At 36.5% G+C, this 17,112-nt stretch overlaps 1 protein-coding gene across 1 annotated transcript in view; it reads right to left on the bottom strand.

Moving 5' to 3' along the window:
* LOC111053732 (dachshund homolog 1-like) overlaps positions 1 to 17,112 on the bottom strand; it is a 232,458-nt gene that overhangs the window by 131,280 nt on the left and 84,066 nt on the right. The window contains 1 exon segment of the mRNA XM_039428058.1: positions 12,596 to 12,732. Within this exon segment, the coding sequence (XP_039283992.1) occupies positions 12,596 to 12,732 (137 nt within the window).

The following is a 17,112-nucleotide window of genomic DNA, read 5'->3' as shown; positions in this document are numbered from 1 at the left end:
GCTTCTTTATCCGCGGCAACCTAAATCATTTTGCATGCTGTAAACATGATCGCTACATAATACACGTCGACAGTGCTATGCTATCTGTGCTATGCCTCAGCCTCAGCCACCAATGTAATGGTGCAGTGCAGTGCAGTGCAGTTGCCAATTGTGTTCAACAAACTATTAAGCCGACTGAAGGCAACTGATGCAAGCTGCTTCTTGTGTTCGAGTGGGAGGGAGGATTGCGTTTGCTCAGTCATTCATTTCAACAAGCAGATTCTTTATTGTAATATATTGAGAACGTTTCATGATATCATTCATTGTCTAATGAATGCATACTGCAGAAGAAACATCAATATATTGATGTGAATGATGCTGAGTTAAAACGGGGAAAGCCTGTAAGGATTCATTGTCTTGCTACTTGAAAACAAATCATTGATTCAATGTTTGTGATTCTAAAATCTGTTCTCCCCTTGCCACTGTAAACAATATGAATAATTTTAGAGTTTTGAACTGGAAAAAATCTTAATTATAACATTTTTTTCGAAAACTCAAGCATAATTGCAGTTTTTCTGTATCATTTTGTTCAGAGATCCCTGAGCTAGAGCCACTTGTCAAGGACGCACTACCTGACTGGTGATTGTCTGTTTCCACCTCTGCAACGTAGGCCTACACCATTCACTGTTTGCCTCATTTTACGAGTAAGTTTAATGCTAATCGGGGAAAAAGAAAAATCCCTTCCATTCTTAAGCAGCCGTAATAATGCTTGCTTTACGAGGCATAATGAATGGTCGCTTCTCCACCACCAAATATGGCTGCTTGATGAATGATGCAACAACATAGAAACTGCTTGCTGCTGCTGCTGCTGCTGCTGCTATGCTGAAGATAGTGCTGCATTGCTGCACCGGCTTCTGAGCAGCACTAACTATTTATGCAGTAGCCTACTCACCGAGTATGTCGTATTCTGCAACGGTAGGCCACATTCCGCTACATTATTGTACTTAAATTCAAGTGAAAGAAGAATATCCCCAGGCTGTCTAGACTTATCCACTTCAGCTGTGTTCCCCTTCCTCTTTATCACCTCTCTCTACCAATCATCTTCATCCTCGTTCCTCTCAGTTATCAATAGACATATCACTTTTTCGTTGTGCAATTCACTCTTCCTTGTCACAACAGTGCCTCTCTATTGCATGCAACACTCAGCTGTAACATTCTTCGAATATACAGTAACTATCTGATTTTTCATAGTAACTACCCTGAACGGCTAGACTTTTTTGTATTTTAGATGAAGCAGAGATTATCAGCTCAGGAAAAGAGGTTTCTGATATCAAACAAATTTATCTGTTATTGACGAAATATCTCTTGATTCCTTGGGAAGACCTGTTACTTCTTTCGACTTTTGGCCATTTAAGTTCTTTGAATTCATTATGTTCAATCTCACGACAAAAGAGCTAATATAAAATATAGGAGCCCCATTCCATCTTCATGTGGCTTGAATCAGTATCATGGAACCGTGTTTTTGGCTAGCGTAATCGAACTCTAATTCTATTTCTGACTACAGTCTCTAGCGACACTATAGTTTTTTATTCTACTTTTCAGAAAATCTTTATGAGTTCCCCTGGAGACCAAGTATGAATTAGCACAATGAATCCGGAACGAATCCAATCTCTATGGGACTCGGATAAATGTTCTTATTGTGAATGATGAAAGAGTTGAAAAATGATGATAATCAACAGAAATCTGTCACATTTGAAAATTATTTCCAGCGAAGACGAACCCATCATAAAAATAAGCACCAAGTCATTCAATATTCTATTACTTTTTCGGTGATCCTGAGAATAGACATCGTGATTATATTTGACAAGATATTCGAGTTGGGTTGGAGAAAGATTGCTCGAAGCGGTAAAATAAATCTGTGTACGGTAAAGTAACGAATACATGTTTACTGAGTAGAATACATGGACTGCATTGCATGAGCTAGGTAAAGATGTCGTACTAAACCAGTAAACCGTGATTGAGTTGTGTCAAGTCTATAAACCCACACCCCCGTTCTGGTTCACGGGTTTACGACCGTTGGTGTCTGATTAGGAGGTCCTTGGTCGCCTCCTAGCCGTCATCTCATTGGAAAACACCATCACACCTATTCGCCATCAATATCACCTCAACACCTTTAAACAAGTGCATCATCATAGCATTAATAAACCTCATTCTGCTAGCGTAGAGTATTGGACTGGGAAAGGAGATGTCACACCATAGATCATCAAAATCGATCAATACCCGTACATGAAGTAAAAACTTTTGTGTTCCACTTGAATTGTGTATTGTCAACTTCTGCAGTTATATAAAAATAAGCTTCGTGTGATTTTGAGACAGAGGACAAGAGTCCTTCACTGGAGTGTCTGTAAAATGTGTGATATACGTAATACTACTCGTATAACTCAACTCTGTTAAAAATAGTTATTGTTTGAGCTCATGACTGAGCATGAGTGAATCGATATTAGTACCTCATAACTTTAAAAGTATCGATTTGACATTCTTGGCACAAGCAAAACTCAAGGGAAAATAATATAAACGCTGGATGAGGCTTCATTATATTCTTAACATAGATGTTGAGTGATTCATTATCTTATCTTTATAGCTGAACTTGTTTCAGTTTAGGATTGAGTAAGAGAGAGTCAACATGAACTAAAAAAATATAATTGTAAATAATAGTAAGAGTTACAAATAGCAGGCTTTTTTTATCCACCAACCAAGTTAATCTCATGCACATGTCCTATCAGCTACACCTGGCACAAATTTTACTAAATTAATATCTCATGTTCACTTTGTGGTGTCAGTTTTTATCTCTTATTTGAACAGCGTATGTATGAGAATGAATATTAATAATGAAAACATCAGACACGAATGAGAGTCTTCTTTATAACAATACAAACATGATAATTTTTATTGCTATCTGTTTTTTCCTCTTGAACGTCATAAAGGTTTGAAGTGTCAAATTCTCATTCTAATCCAAGATAATGTGAATAACCCAGTTTATTAGCTCATAGAGAAGTCGTCAATCATTTCATGAAATCGTTTACTAGCAAAGATTCAAGGGATTAAGTTATCAATTCCAGCAGTAATAGTTTATAATAATTAAGTTTCAGTACAATACGAGGATGGTTATTAAGAATTTGCTTGGTCAAATAATTCATTGTAGCTAAAGTCAAGCATTGAAGAATCTTTTGTTGATCAATGGTGGACTACAGGTTAGTTAAAGTTGGTAGTCAGATGTGAAAGAAGGGTTAATAAAAGCTGTTTTTTACAGGGGAAGGAGAAGGAGAAGGAGAAGAAGAAGAAATCAGGTTGCAATGAAGATGTACGACAAGAAGCGACAGAGCGAATAAAGAAGCGACGTGGTCTGATAATGATAATGGTGATGATGAAATAATGCAGAGTTACGGAAGCAAGGTGATGGATTTTTGTGGTGCAGAGGGAAGAGTGAGAGTGTCGAGGCGAGAAGCTTTGAAAAGATGAGATGAATATGCGCGTTCAAGGAGCGAGAGAAGTAGCAAGAAGAGAAAGAAAGAAATCAAAGCTGAGTTATAAAGGGGTGTACTGCCCAAGTCCGACTCCCCATTCTCTGAACTGAATAATTAAGCGAAATTAACGCCGAGTTTCATAATGAAAAGACTCATTCCCTTCTTCCTTATTTCTGTCTGTCTCTTCTTCTCACCAAAGAAGGCCCAAACAATAATAACAACAGTAACGAAAAGTGAGTCCTCTTGCTGTTGGGGGTCTTTGCGTCTGAAGTTTTGCCTACAAAGCACAGCACACGGGGTAGTTGGATGACTGACTCCACCCACCTGCTAGAGGGGAGTTGGACCAGCTTTGTTTCATATTTCCTCTAATGGTCTACTAATGGACTGGACTCGCTTTGCTCATCTGTAATTGTCTGTGGAATCGCATTACGGTTCCCCCCCGTTGCTCCCGCATCATATTCACAAGCTAACAACCAAAAACTGGCCACAGTTGATGATCATCATGACCATTGCTGCTATTTTGGCATTATTCGGAAGTCGGATCTGTTTGATGCAGCGTCCAGGAATGATAACACACCAACAACACTTTGCTTGCGGTGGTAGCCGCGCTTGTTCAATACAATTAACAACGTTTTTATCGCTCATTTTTAACAGCAGCCAACTGCCCGTTACTTGATTCTTCCAATCAACACACGGTTTACTAAGCGCTGAGTGGCTGACAATCAAACCTATATTAGCTTGTGCTCAGTGAAAAAATCTGGATGAGTTTGAAAAAAAGGAGAACATCAGCAACCGTGGGCTAACCTTACTCCCCCCTACCACAGACCGGAACTTGGGTATACACGTGTCGTGTCACATAAACTGACTCCTGCTTATTTCCTGTTGGTTTTTTCCGAAACAGCCAATTAATCTTCTATTATTTGTTGTATACCAGTTTCCATTTCCAATTTCACACTTGAAACAAAAAATTCCATGTTTTGGAGGACACAAAGCAGTTGTGGAGCAATTGAAAAATTACATTGTAATCAGCGTCAAGTTAAAATCGTGGTTAGTGATAGCTCACGGTCATTTTCATTTAAGGGAAAATTTGAATTTGCATAAAAATGAAATTGCATGGGTAAATGTTCAAATGAAGCTAATAATGCGTTCAATGAAGATGCGAAATGTTTTCCTAAGTTGAATCAAGGATGGCAAGTTATCCAGATCATCAAGCCTACCAAATGGACAGCTCAATAATTCTCAATAGACCATTGCAAAAGTTCGAAGTCAGCAAAATAATTCAATCACATTGGGAGTAGTCTACATAAGGGATATTATGTCATAAGCACTTTGAAAACTCCACCCAGAACTAAAATCCGTTGCTCAGATCAATTTTCTCTATTCTTCTGTGAGATATTACAATATCATTCTTTTTCTATTATTAGAGTTGATTTCGAATAGAAATGAATTTGAATTCTACCTTTTGAAGCATATTGTGCAAGCTTTTATTATTCTAGGAAATTCATTCATTCGATTAGTAGTGTTTCAACTGTGACCAGTTCTTCTTTCAAAGAAACCAATAACAAAATAAGATTGGATATTCATGATTGGACTGCTCGTCATATTTTTTATGATTATGGTATGACTTAATCCTTGCAACGAGATTAAGAGATTGGAATTCAATTCAATTAGTTCACACAGACAGCGATTGCGTCTCTTATGTTTGCGTTTTGTTACAACAAACAAAATCAGAAAAGTACAACACAAAAAACCTCGTTTGCATATCATCTGCAATGCGATTGGTATGAGAAATGAATATTTTTGAGCCAGGAGAAAAGGAAAACGTGAAATGTGGATGTATGCTCACAATCTGGAAAGTACATCTGATAATAATGAGACCCTCATACATCCTCGTATATTCTGAAGGGTCAGAACTGCGCGAGAAGATGTGGATTGGAGAATTGCTTGTCTGAAGAGCAGCGTGCCTTTGAATACGATTAACTGGTGAGTAATGAGAAAATGAGTGAGGTGTTCTGGGGTTACTTTCTGATTTGGATGGTGCTGGACTTTGGAATTAACTACAAGAAAAGGACACAGATATAGTGGAAAGTGTGGTTGACTTGGATGTTTGAGTCTTCCGGAGGGTAATAATGATTTTGAAGCGGAGTGTGAGCGTTTAGAAATATGAGTATAGACAAATATTGCAGCCCTATGCTTCCGAAATGACCCGACAATCAATAGAGGGAGGAAATAATAGAATATTGTATGTTGGGGAAGTAGGGTACTTTGCATCTATCTGCATTTGTTGGTGGGGGATGTCGGCTTTCTGAATATGTGTAAATGACCGTTACGGCGTCCGGAGAGAGAGAGACGGGCGCGCTGTACGTGACCTATCTAAATCAGTGTGTACGGGTCTCACAAAACACCTTCCACTTAATAGCCGCTTTTCTCTTGGACAAAATTGAACACAATACTGGCGGTGTCACCGGCCGCGAATTGCTGCGTCCTTTTCTGGCCAGGGGAGAAGAGAGCTATCTGCTTCCCCCATGTGTCTTTTCCACGTGATCCAACCCGGCCATAATCCGAAAATACCCTTTGTACACTGGGAAAACACTTCGCGATAATCTGCTCACACCTCATCCCGCAAGGGTTTTCTCGCTGCCCGGAATTTCCGCTCGCACCCGCAAACAAATTGCTGAGAATACCCTTGCCAATTTATGCGCCGGATTCCTTGAATAGTCGTGGCTATTTCTGGCCGAAATAAGCGGCTTTTAGTCAACGTTTAAGTGATTTCCACCACAATGCTAAACGGTTCCCTGCGTCCGAGTAATACAACGCTGCTCCCCCCACCACCTCATCAACAAGATAACATCTTCTATTTACCCATACCCAACATAAGCAGAACAACGCTAAGGTACCTCTATAAAAAGTGAGATTGCACTAGATTATTCTATTCTTGAAGTGGCAATGAGAATTATTTACGAGAATTGTATTATACAGTTTCTTCATCCTAACTATTAAACGAGAGATTTCTTTTTATATGTTTAGATGTTTATGTATCTGTATGTTTCAATTTTCAATTTTAATTTATTTATTCACGTATCTTTCAATTTTAACAACACAATTACAATTTGAAATGAATATTAGAGCCCACAAAATGAATTGTGCCTTTGCAAACTGATACTAATAGTAGGATGAAATAAACGTGACATTGTTTGGTTTCTGGTTAGATGACTGTGTTGAATCTCTCTGAAAAAAGATTCCTTATTATTAAAAATGTAAATTACTAAAGTTTTTATGAAAATCTGCCTAACATTCATTACTGGAAATATATTAAATATATTGATTGGTGGGAAAACGCTGGTTTTTTTGTAATATGATTTTAATTATCAATCTCTGGGCGACCGGCAGAGGCCCCAAGACCGCCAATGACGCACCCCCCCACGACAGAATGCCATACAGCAGCAAAGACTGCACCTTACGCAATGTGACCGGATCTCGAAAACGGCTCTAACGATTCTCACGAAATTTGGAACAAAGTAGGTTTATAATATGAAAATTCGATTGCACTAGGTCTCAACCCTGGGATAACTCGCTGAAGGACATTAAAAGGATAAATACGTTCTTGGAAAAATCAGCTGGAAATAATTATGTCGTCTGTCGATGGGAGTGAGTGAACGAGTGCATGTGTGGGATCATTCACTTGATCTCACGAGAAGAAAAATTCAGCAAGAAAAACTTATTTTCGTTTATTTCTCTTTTTTTAGAAAACATGTTTACTTCAGAAAGTCCAAAATAGTAACTAGATGCTGTTAGTGTAGAATAGTGGATAGTACAATGTAATATGTCATAGTATATTAACAAATATTGTAGCAAACATGGTATATCAATATCGGGGCACCGAGCTTCGCTCGTTGTTTTTATTTATTGAATAAACAGAACACAATTCTCTAAAATGATCGTGTTTATATTTCACAGCTGGCTATATGTTATCTTATGAATTTCGGGGATGTGATATTTTGATTTTTCACATACTCACTCGCTCACTCACTTTTTTACTATCCACAGCTGTTTCAGCCAAGGAGGAATTATCCTTTTAATGTCGTTCAGCGAGTTTTCCCAAGGATAAGACCTAGTGCAATCGAATTTTTATATCATAAACCTACTATGTTCCAAATTTCGTGAAAATCGTTAGAGCCGTTGAACATAAATATCCAGATATAAATAAATATAAATAACCAGATATAAAAATACAGAAATTGCTCGCTTAATATGATAGGATTCTAAATCGAATTCATAGTATATCTATTTGTAATTGATGATATGTTTGTTTTTTGAGCTGTGAATAAATTGTTATTTTGATGAGTGATAAATGTAGCTTAACCTAGATTATTATTTGGACTGTAGTATAAATTTGAAAAGGGACAGTTTTGGGCATAAGCCTGTTGTGCCTCCTCATATAACTGAAAAAATAATTGTATGAATGAGAAAATGAATAAATAAATATAAACTATAAATTCAATCTTTCGTTACAAATTTTCTATGCTACACTCCAGAGCAAAGCTCGGTCCCCCGATATTATATTCTAATCGTCACATTTTTTTCCCAGTAAGAAATACTATTAAACCCTTGAAAGAATCTCTAATCTATTTCATCATGTAGTTGATCTTTTATTACTTATGGAAAGAATACACTAGAAGAATATTATTTTATGATACCTTGTTCAACTTAAATTCTCTTTATCATTTTATCTATTCATGTACTCTTTAGGCTATGAGTGTCTGTTCTTTCACTTGTTGACAAGTTGCCGATTATCGATTTATTTGTCATTTTATCAAGTATCGATTATATACAACTTAATAACTAGTATCGAATACATTATGAATACTGTAGAAATCAATCATATGAAATCTGATTATTAAAAATATTGAATTTACTTTGTAGTCTACATTTTCTCCTGGAACAATTTTTCATATAAAATGCGCCGTTTCACGTTTCTGAACGTTTGAATCAATTAATCAGGTTGCAAAATAAGATTAAGTAAAAATAGCAATATCTCAAGTCAAGTGTTTTAGCACATCATGTGAGGAAAATTACGAATATATTGAAACTTGGAACCCGATTCACCAATGAACTTTGATAGATCTTCTTGCAAAATTGCAATTTGAATATAAATTTATGTTGTTGAGGAAACTATAGATGATGCAAGTTTCATTCAAGTTTCATTTAAGGGCCGGTTTCCGAATTCGGGATTTAGCTAATTTCTAGACTGTAACTTGCATTAAACTCGAGTCAGAAAATTGGCACCGAATCAAGTCCAGAACTTGAAGCAGCGTGATTTTAAACCCTCGACCTCGGGTTTGAAATTAAGTTCTGGACTTTGTTTTGGAGTAGATGAATAACCAAATAGATGTCTTGGAATACCTAAATTATTTGGATGAGTACATCTAAATTCATAATTTATAGTTTGCAAGTCTATTTTGTAATAAAGTTCTATTAGAATTATGCGTAAAAAACAACCGTATTTTACGACTGTGGCATAACCAAAAAAATTTTCAAGAAAAATAAAACAAGGATTGCCTTGGAATTTCATCTTCCAATGTTACTGTTATTAATCAATATTATATTCAGCATATTGATAGGCCTAATAAAAATATAACAATAATAAATTATTATTCCAGTTTTTTTCAAAACAAATAAATACGTTTTCCAACTCAATAGCATACTAAAATATTTATTCCAAAATCACTGGTTAGGATCAATTATCAATAATAGCATAACGTGGAATGAAACGTTTATTCATTACTGTTTCAAAAGGTTGGGTTTTGCTTTGAATAGGTCTACAAAGAAATCGAATTTTTTTTCACTGAATAATAGTTATTTTTGTTACAAAATAGTTTGAAGAGCATGCTGATTTGAATTAGTCCGCTTCAATCGGCTGTTCTGCTATAATGCCAATACAACAGTAAAATGTTGAGAATTTCCGACATGATTATTTCTTCAATTCCTGGACTCAAATGAGTAGAGAACTTGATAGACCCTGGAGTTCAGAAGATAAACCCGTGACTCAGAAAAACGATTTAGACCCTAGCGCTTATTTTAGTCGTGGACTCTGTAAGTCCAGCAGAACTTATAGATGCCAAGCCCGGAAACCGGCCCGAGGTAGTCATAGTCAAACTTTTACACCAATTTACTCTTGGCAGATTCTTTTATTTTGGGTGTTTATGAAGTCGATTTATGTCCCAGTAGCATTCAATTTGGAGCATTCTCTTCATTTATTCACAAATTGATGAGGAACACTGGAGGTGGAGAACTTGATGTGAACCACTGTTTTCGCAGTCCTTTGAATGAGTGGAAAGTCAGATGCACAAACAAGCTTCAATGACTGACAGATCCACCCCTTTGAAAAGCCGTTAACCGAAGGGGTAAATAAAGCCACCGACAGATATTATTACTTATTGACTTTTGTCAAATCCAAGAAAGGAAAGCTCTCCAACTTCGTCAAGAAAACTTTTCCATCCAACCACCCTACACAGAGGCAAGGTCTTAACAATCCTCCCACACCACTCACGCCACGGCTCAAAGTACTCGTACTTTCTCTCAGACAGCTCAGCGTTGTTTACACAACATTCTCGCCTTTCACTGAACAAAATGCTCACTTCTGAACTCTTGTTTACTCTTCCAATTCATTATACAGTCGACTGTTTTCACCAATGTGTCAAAACACAAATCAAATGTTTTGTTGATATGTCTCCCATCGTCATTGATAATTACAAGGCTACTGGAATGGTTCATCCACTGGCCCTAATTTAAATATTTCATCACTAATTTGAGAGGTAATGATAAATTCGCTCAGTACTTTCACAGTATTCATTCTTGAAATATCGTTATAATGAACGATGGTTTTTCTGTAACAAACGATTGAAGTGATATCCACTTATGACTTAATCTTTATTTTCTTAATTAAATAAAATTGAATTTCATATTGGAAATAAGATGATGGAAGAGGTAAACATAAGCAATACACCACAATATATCCACTAGATCTAGATTTCAAATTTGATTAAAAACACTACGATTCATAACATTTTATTCTCTGTCCTTATTCAGAAACGTTTTTGATCTTCACTGAAGGCAAACAAGACCATAAATTCCTGTGAAAATTGATATACTATTTTGTCTCTCAATAGAATTGAAGTCGATCGATGGCCTATTCCAATTTCCTGAACAGGTGCCCACACAACTTGGTTTATACCGTGGTGGAACAATATTATAATTGGAACAGTGTAGCGACCCGCAACCAAATACTTGAACCATTAATTACAGCTAGCCTCTCGCAAATTATCGACAAATACAATTACAATAATAGGTGGCAAGCTGAGTGCGGTTGCATAAACAAATAGCCGTCACTATTCACGATAGTGTGCACAAATTCTACTTGAGGGAGAATTTGCTAGTTTTGGAGGGCAGCTACAAATCTATAATATCGATCTTCAAAAACAGGGACAAGAGGGTGCACAAAAGCAATATTGATATTTGGCCAGTGTGTTTTGGTTAAGCCGTGCACCTACTGTTACATTAGTGCGGCCAGTAGTTGCGTATCAATAATTGGCGGTGCTAGTTAAAACATGAAATCGGTGAAGTGGGCGGTATGGAGGCTTTCAGGTTAGGTTAGGTGCTGTTAGGCGATTTGCAACGTCGTGAGTTGATGGGGACGCAGTTTGCACTGGATGTTTGTGTCTTCGCTGGGTCCCGCACCGATGCCCCGTGTCCCGTGTCCTGCACCGGTGTTGGCAATGACCAAACACTCCCGCTCCACCGGCCACTGCTCCACCAAACATAACAATAATAATAATAGTCGCCAACCATTGTTGTGGCCGTGCGTCGCACTTGTAGACGAACGTTGTAATTGCGACAACAATGTTGTCCATATATATGTATATATCGATAATATTCTCTTCTGTCCAGCTGCAGACCCCTTCACAGCCACCGGGCACAAACATCGTATCCAGTATCCAGTGTAATGCCTCCTGTTCTTCCCCGCCGAAATACAAAGAGGCCAAACATAATCAACCAATACGTCAACAAACTGGCTGCTCCTTTACATGCTCTACTCGTCTCCCCCGTAATTACTTACCAACAAACATTGCTTGCCACTGCTTCATCATCAGTAGAACAACAGTGCACGCCTAATCGCGGATCCTATCCTTGATAACTGGATATTCACTAATAATATCCCATCATATCATTCATTCATCCGTTGACAATGATACCATAATTATGTTCGGTCAGATAGTTAACAATAGGAATGTAAATGGAAAGAAAATTTTATGAATACGATAATATAAAAGTGCTCAATCTATCGAGATATTGATACATTTTTCTTTTCATTTTCATAAGTCACCATTTGTGACGTATTGCAGAGTAAGCTTTCACAATTTTGAAACGTTAATAAAAAACAACTATATGTATCACCACTGGTAACCAATGTTGAATTTTTTGAAATTTTGGGGGCTCCAACACTTTCCAGATGAGAAGGAAAGTTACAAAGGAGATACATAGCTGGAGATGGTAAAGCAGATATTTTTAAAATAAGAAGAAGAAATAATTCAATGAGAAGTATAATTTATTGGTTTACAATTTAAAAAAAATAATAATTTGAAACGTATAAGTTAATAGATATATAATTCATGAAGAAAAAGGAATCCGATTATTATAGAACTAGGCATAATTATTTTATATAAAAAAGAATTTATATTTATTTCAATTTAATCAATTTTTCAAAACTATTCATTCAATATTGTGATTATAATTCCTATGAGAGAAAAACAACATAACATTCCTAACAATCCTTTGGGGGTTCAGAGGAGCGACCATTCTTTCAAATTATTGTAAACTTAGCATTTCAAATGCTTGTAACATGTTCCTTTTTGTGAATAAAAACATTTTCATTCATTTGACTTTTTCGAAAAGATCCAGTCTGACCATGAGGAAATTTTATGTGAAGTATGCAGGTCTCTTTAAAACGGCTTTCTTTTACACAGCCACTGTGCAAACGGCACTCAACATAACAGAGTACAGTGAATTGAGTAGCATAGCATAGAGTGACTTACCGTTAAGATGTCCGTTCTCGGGGTAGGGGTAGTCGCCGTTCTCGAGGCGGTGCTTCTTGAGCTGGTGGCTGAGGTGGCTGGCGGCGAGTGAGAGGCCGACGGAGGGGGCTCTCTTCGGGGGCCGCCCGGGTCTGGAGCTGCACAGTTGCACAAAGTTACTGGCGTTAGACCAAGTGCCAGGGGCACACTCAGCACATTCTTTCATGCATAACATTCTTTCATGCATAACATTCTTCACATTCATCATTTCTATATCTTTATTATTAGTGATAATAGGTCAAGGTGGAGATAATACGTAACAACAATACCTAGTAGGCATAACATGATTATAGAAAACCAAAAATAATTGCTTTCAAATATCTCACAATGCTAATTTCCATATTATTTATGAAGTTTTTTGATTTCAAGATTGGTCCAATATTTGATAGGCTTTGATATCGATAAGGATACATTTAATTGTTCATAATATACTTTCAGAATGAAAAGTATCTCTGAGTGAGATACTCTTCAGGTTTCCAGAATGAAATCTAATAGGAACAATCCAGTTCTTCGGAGTTGAATATGATGAAACCGTTTTGGGCTTATAAGCCTGTGGTACTTCTCTGTAAGTTGTGTAATTCTGAATGATTAAATAATTAAAAATGAATAGGAACATTTTATCAGTCATTATTCAATTCAATGGCGTAAAGTAGTAGTTTGGCATATATCTCACTACACATTACAATACCAGTGATTATATTTCTTCTAAAAAGGGAGACACAAGTGTGTTTCAATGATAATCACTGAAAAAAATTGAAATTGGTGAATTATTAGTATTTGGAGATAATAATCCGTAGAGAGAGTGATAGAGAGAGACAGATGAATCATAGATGAGATAATCCATAGGTGTAGATATAATCAATAGGTTTAAATTAATGTGGTGGTGTTATAAGTAAGTTCTACTTGTTGGTACGCATCGATCTTCCACTTGGATAGTGATTAACCGGCTTCATATAACAAACTAACTTGTAATATCACAGATGGATTCCGTCTAAGCATTGACTACCATCAGATAAAAAATGACAATCTACCAAACAAATGAACGACCACGACTTTAATTAAAAAAGTTTCTACTAATTGTCGCGTGAACTTTGTCTCGTGAATAATAAATGAAGTTGGTGGTTTTCGAAACTTTTCGCCGCTTCAGTTCGCCACAGTGAAGTAGAACCATTTCATTTTGAATGAGATAACATATTGAACACAGTCATGCAATCGGTAAAAAGATCTCGTGTAGTATGCCCAAGGCAATATAACAACGCACACATCGAGTGAAGAGTTACAAACAACCAAATTATGTCACAATCGTTATCAAGGTAATTATCACTATATTTATACGAAGTTACCTAATACCAGTATAACATGTTTTCGCATTATCCAAGAAGATAATGAATTGTAAAGATTTCAGAACAGTTTTTTCATATTTCATAACAATTGAAAGATCAATAAATTATTTGAAAATAACTTTTTCAATACGTATACAAAAGTTATATTTCCTTATTCACTCATGAGACAGTTTAATTACACGAAAACTAATATACTCTTAAAACATTAGCACAAATATTTCAAATCGTTTGGAAATCAAATCAAATAGGTCTTCAAATATCATGGAAAGGAGGTTTTGTTTGTTGAACTACCTTTGATCCTGATGAGAAGGAAAGTATTGCATCTTTTCTATTTTGCCCCTCGATTTCGATTCGATTTCTCAGGGAGGTATATGAGAATATTTTGTACCGAGTTGTGTGCAGGCTGCGATCACGGTAAAGTTGGAATTTACTACTTAGCGACGTTCTGTTATTGGAATTGCAGTTTTTGAAAGAGGCAAAGAAACAACACGAGAGAGCCGTCGTCTGTCGATAAGAGATACTAGTTAGTGTCGCATGGATACAGTTAACAGCAGACTTCAATTTGGTTGGCGATTATCAACATTCTCGAACAAGTACACCAGCCAGCCTGCATTGAATCTGCATACAAAACCACACCACTCCCTCCCTCCTTGAGCACTGGGTGGTCACTGCGACTGCAGAAAGCGATTCCCTTCATTACCTTCATACAAATGAAGGCGAGCTGTATTTTAGATTAAATTCACACACACACGGACAATAAATGAACGGCCCATATTCTTGTCGCGGATACTCTTACAATCATTTTCAATTGATCTGGTCCTGTGCCAATACTCCGACAACAGTTCACTGTCGTGATCAATAATTGCAATTGATAGTTTCGATATTTCACTCGACTAATCCGTGCAACTAGGATCAGGCTAAACTTGGCTTCACAATTGAATCTGTTTTGTATGACTATTGGACTATTTATTCGATGCAATCAAAACACAGTTCATTGGAATTCATTATGTGGGTATCATGTATTGTGATTCAGAAACGGTGGACTGAACAATATATACTGTATGATTATCTATCTTCTATTATAAGATTCAACTGATTTCAAAGAATTGCAGTGTATGATAGGTATCAAATTATATATTCACTAGCCGTCAGGCTCGCTTCGCTCGCCATAAACGTCTAGCCAGGGGGCTCTGCCCCCTGGACCCCCGACTGGATCATCCAAAAATGAGATCAGCGGGCTCGCTTCGCTCACCTGCATGTAGACCTCAGCGGAACCTCTGTACCGAATTCAGGACCCTCGACTGGATTGTCCAAAAATGAGATCAGCGGGCTCGCTTCGCTCGCCTAAATAGGTATTTAGGAAGTATAGGATAAATTGGTATTTAGGAGGTCCTGGATAAATGCATTTCAATCTTCAACTTGGTGCCAACCTAACAGAGTCAACTCAACTTAATGCCAACCTGACAAAATTTTTAATTTAGTTACCAGAACAACTGTTTTGAAGAGGTACTCTCTCTAGATTATAGTTCTATATTATTAACATATGGTATGGACGTTTCAATTATAATTTAAAGATATTGGAATAAGAAGAATATACATGCTAAAAGACGAACTTTAAACCCTCAAAAACCACCCTTAGAGTTAAAATATCGCCAAAAGATTTCTTAGTGCGCCTCTAAAGGGCCAACTGAACATACCTACGAAATTTGAACGTTTTTGGTCCGGTAGATTTTTAGTTCTGCGAGTGAGTGAGTGAGTGAGTGAGTGAGTCAGTCAGTCAGTCAGTCAGTGAGTGAGTGCCATTTCGCTTTTATATATATAGATATATTATGTGCCTGTAGTGGAAGTCTCATTTTCAGATTAGATTATTTGCGAAATTCAATTGCGATGGATATTGTACATAAATGACTTCTCATTCACGTGGAATTGATCGAATGTATACAGAGAAACAGTGGAATCAATAGAAAGTAAGTTGACGCACTGAAGGTCTTTCCTGATGAAATCATTGTAGAGAATTTTTTTCTTAAATAGGATGTCGATACATTATGCTGAGAACTGGGTACATCATTGTGTTTTATATTATACGTGAAAAACACGAGTTTGAATTTGGCCACTTGAACAATTTTCTGAAATTGGACATTTCAGAAGTATCAATCAAGAGATATATTTCAGCGATATATTTCAGCTTCCGTACCACCAATCAAAGCAGCCTCATTATTTATTTAGTTTTCTTTTTTTGTCCATTTTGCACAATTTGAAAATTTTTCAGGCTTCCCAATTTCACGTGAGGATATAAATGCAAATTCGAAATTGAATCTTAGTGGATGACGATTCTTTACTTTTGATTCTTCTGGCCGGTCCCTTAATTTATGCAAATTTCAATCATTTGTATCACAGTCGGCACAGTTCTTAGAATGATGATTCAAAACGGAAGCTAACAAATTCACTTTTCATTTCGAGTTGTTCCATTCGTTGAGAAAAAACTCCGATGCTCATCTTCATATCGAAAGATTTTTTTCGATGGAGATTTTATTACTATTATATATTTGAAGCTCTATAGCTTTGATGAGATTGTGGTTGATTGAGGTCCAGCTACGTTAATGGAAACATAGAAAAACATCAACCAGGTAGAATACAATAAATTCCAAAGGGATGACGAATTTGGAATCATATTATTTTGAAGTTCAATATTTCATCAACCTGGCCCCAGTGAGAAGCACGCTAATCGGATTGCAAGTCTGCGGGTCTCTTGGATCTATTCATATTCCAAATTGGGATGAATCTCTCAAGATGTGAGAAAATTAATATAATCCAGATTTCACTTTCATGAACATTTGTTTATTCCTAATTCAAATACATAAGATTACTCGAACTGGGATATAAAAGTATAGATGCTTAAATCTTTACATTGAAATTTATAATCACAAAGCGAAAATGGTAAATGAAATCTTGGGATTAGATCAACACTCTTTCCCTCCAATCTTGATTTCCCACTTTGATATGAGTGTAATTGTGTATAATATTTATTCTGAGATGGTTAAAAGTAATTGCAGATAAAAAACTATTATGATTGAATTTTCAAATTATTTTCAAGACAATGGAGGATTTATTCAAGTCAGAATCAATGAATTATTA

The sequence above is a fragment of the Nilaparvata lugens genome, chromosome 5 (genome assembly GCF_014356525.2).
Source record: "Nilaparvata lugens isolate BPH chromosome 5, ASM1435652v1, whole genome shotgun sequence".
In the NCBI taxonomy this organism is placed as follows: Eukaryota; Metazoa; Arthropoda; class Insecta; order Hemiptera; family Delphacidae; genus Nilaparvata; species Nilaparvata lugens.
This window is presented reverse-complemented; position numbering and strand designations above follow the sequence as displayed.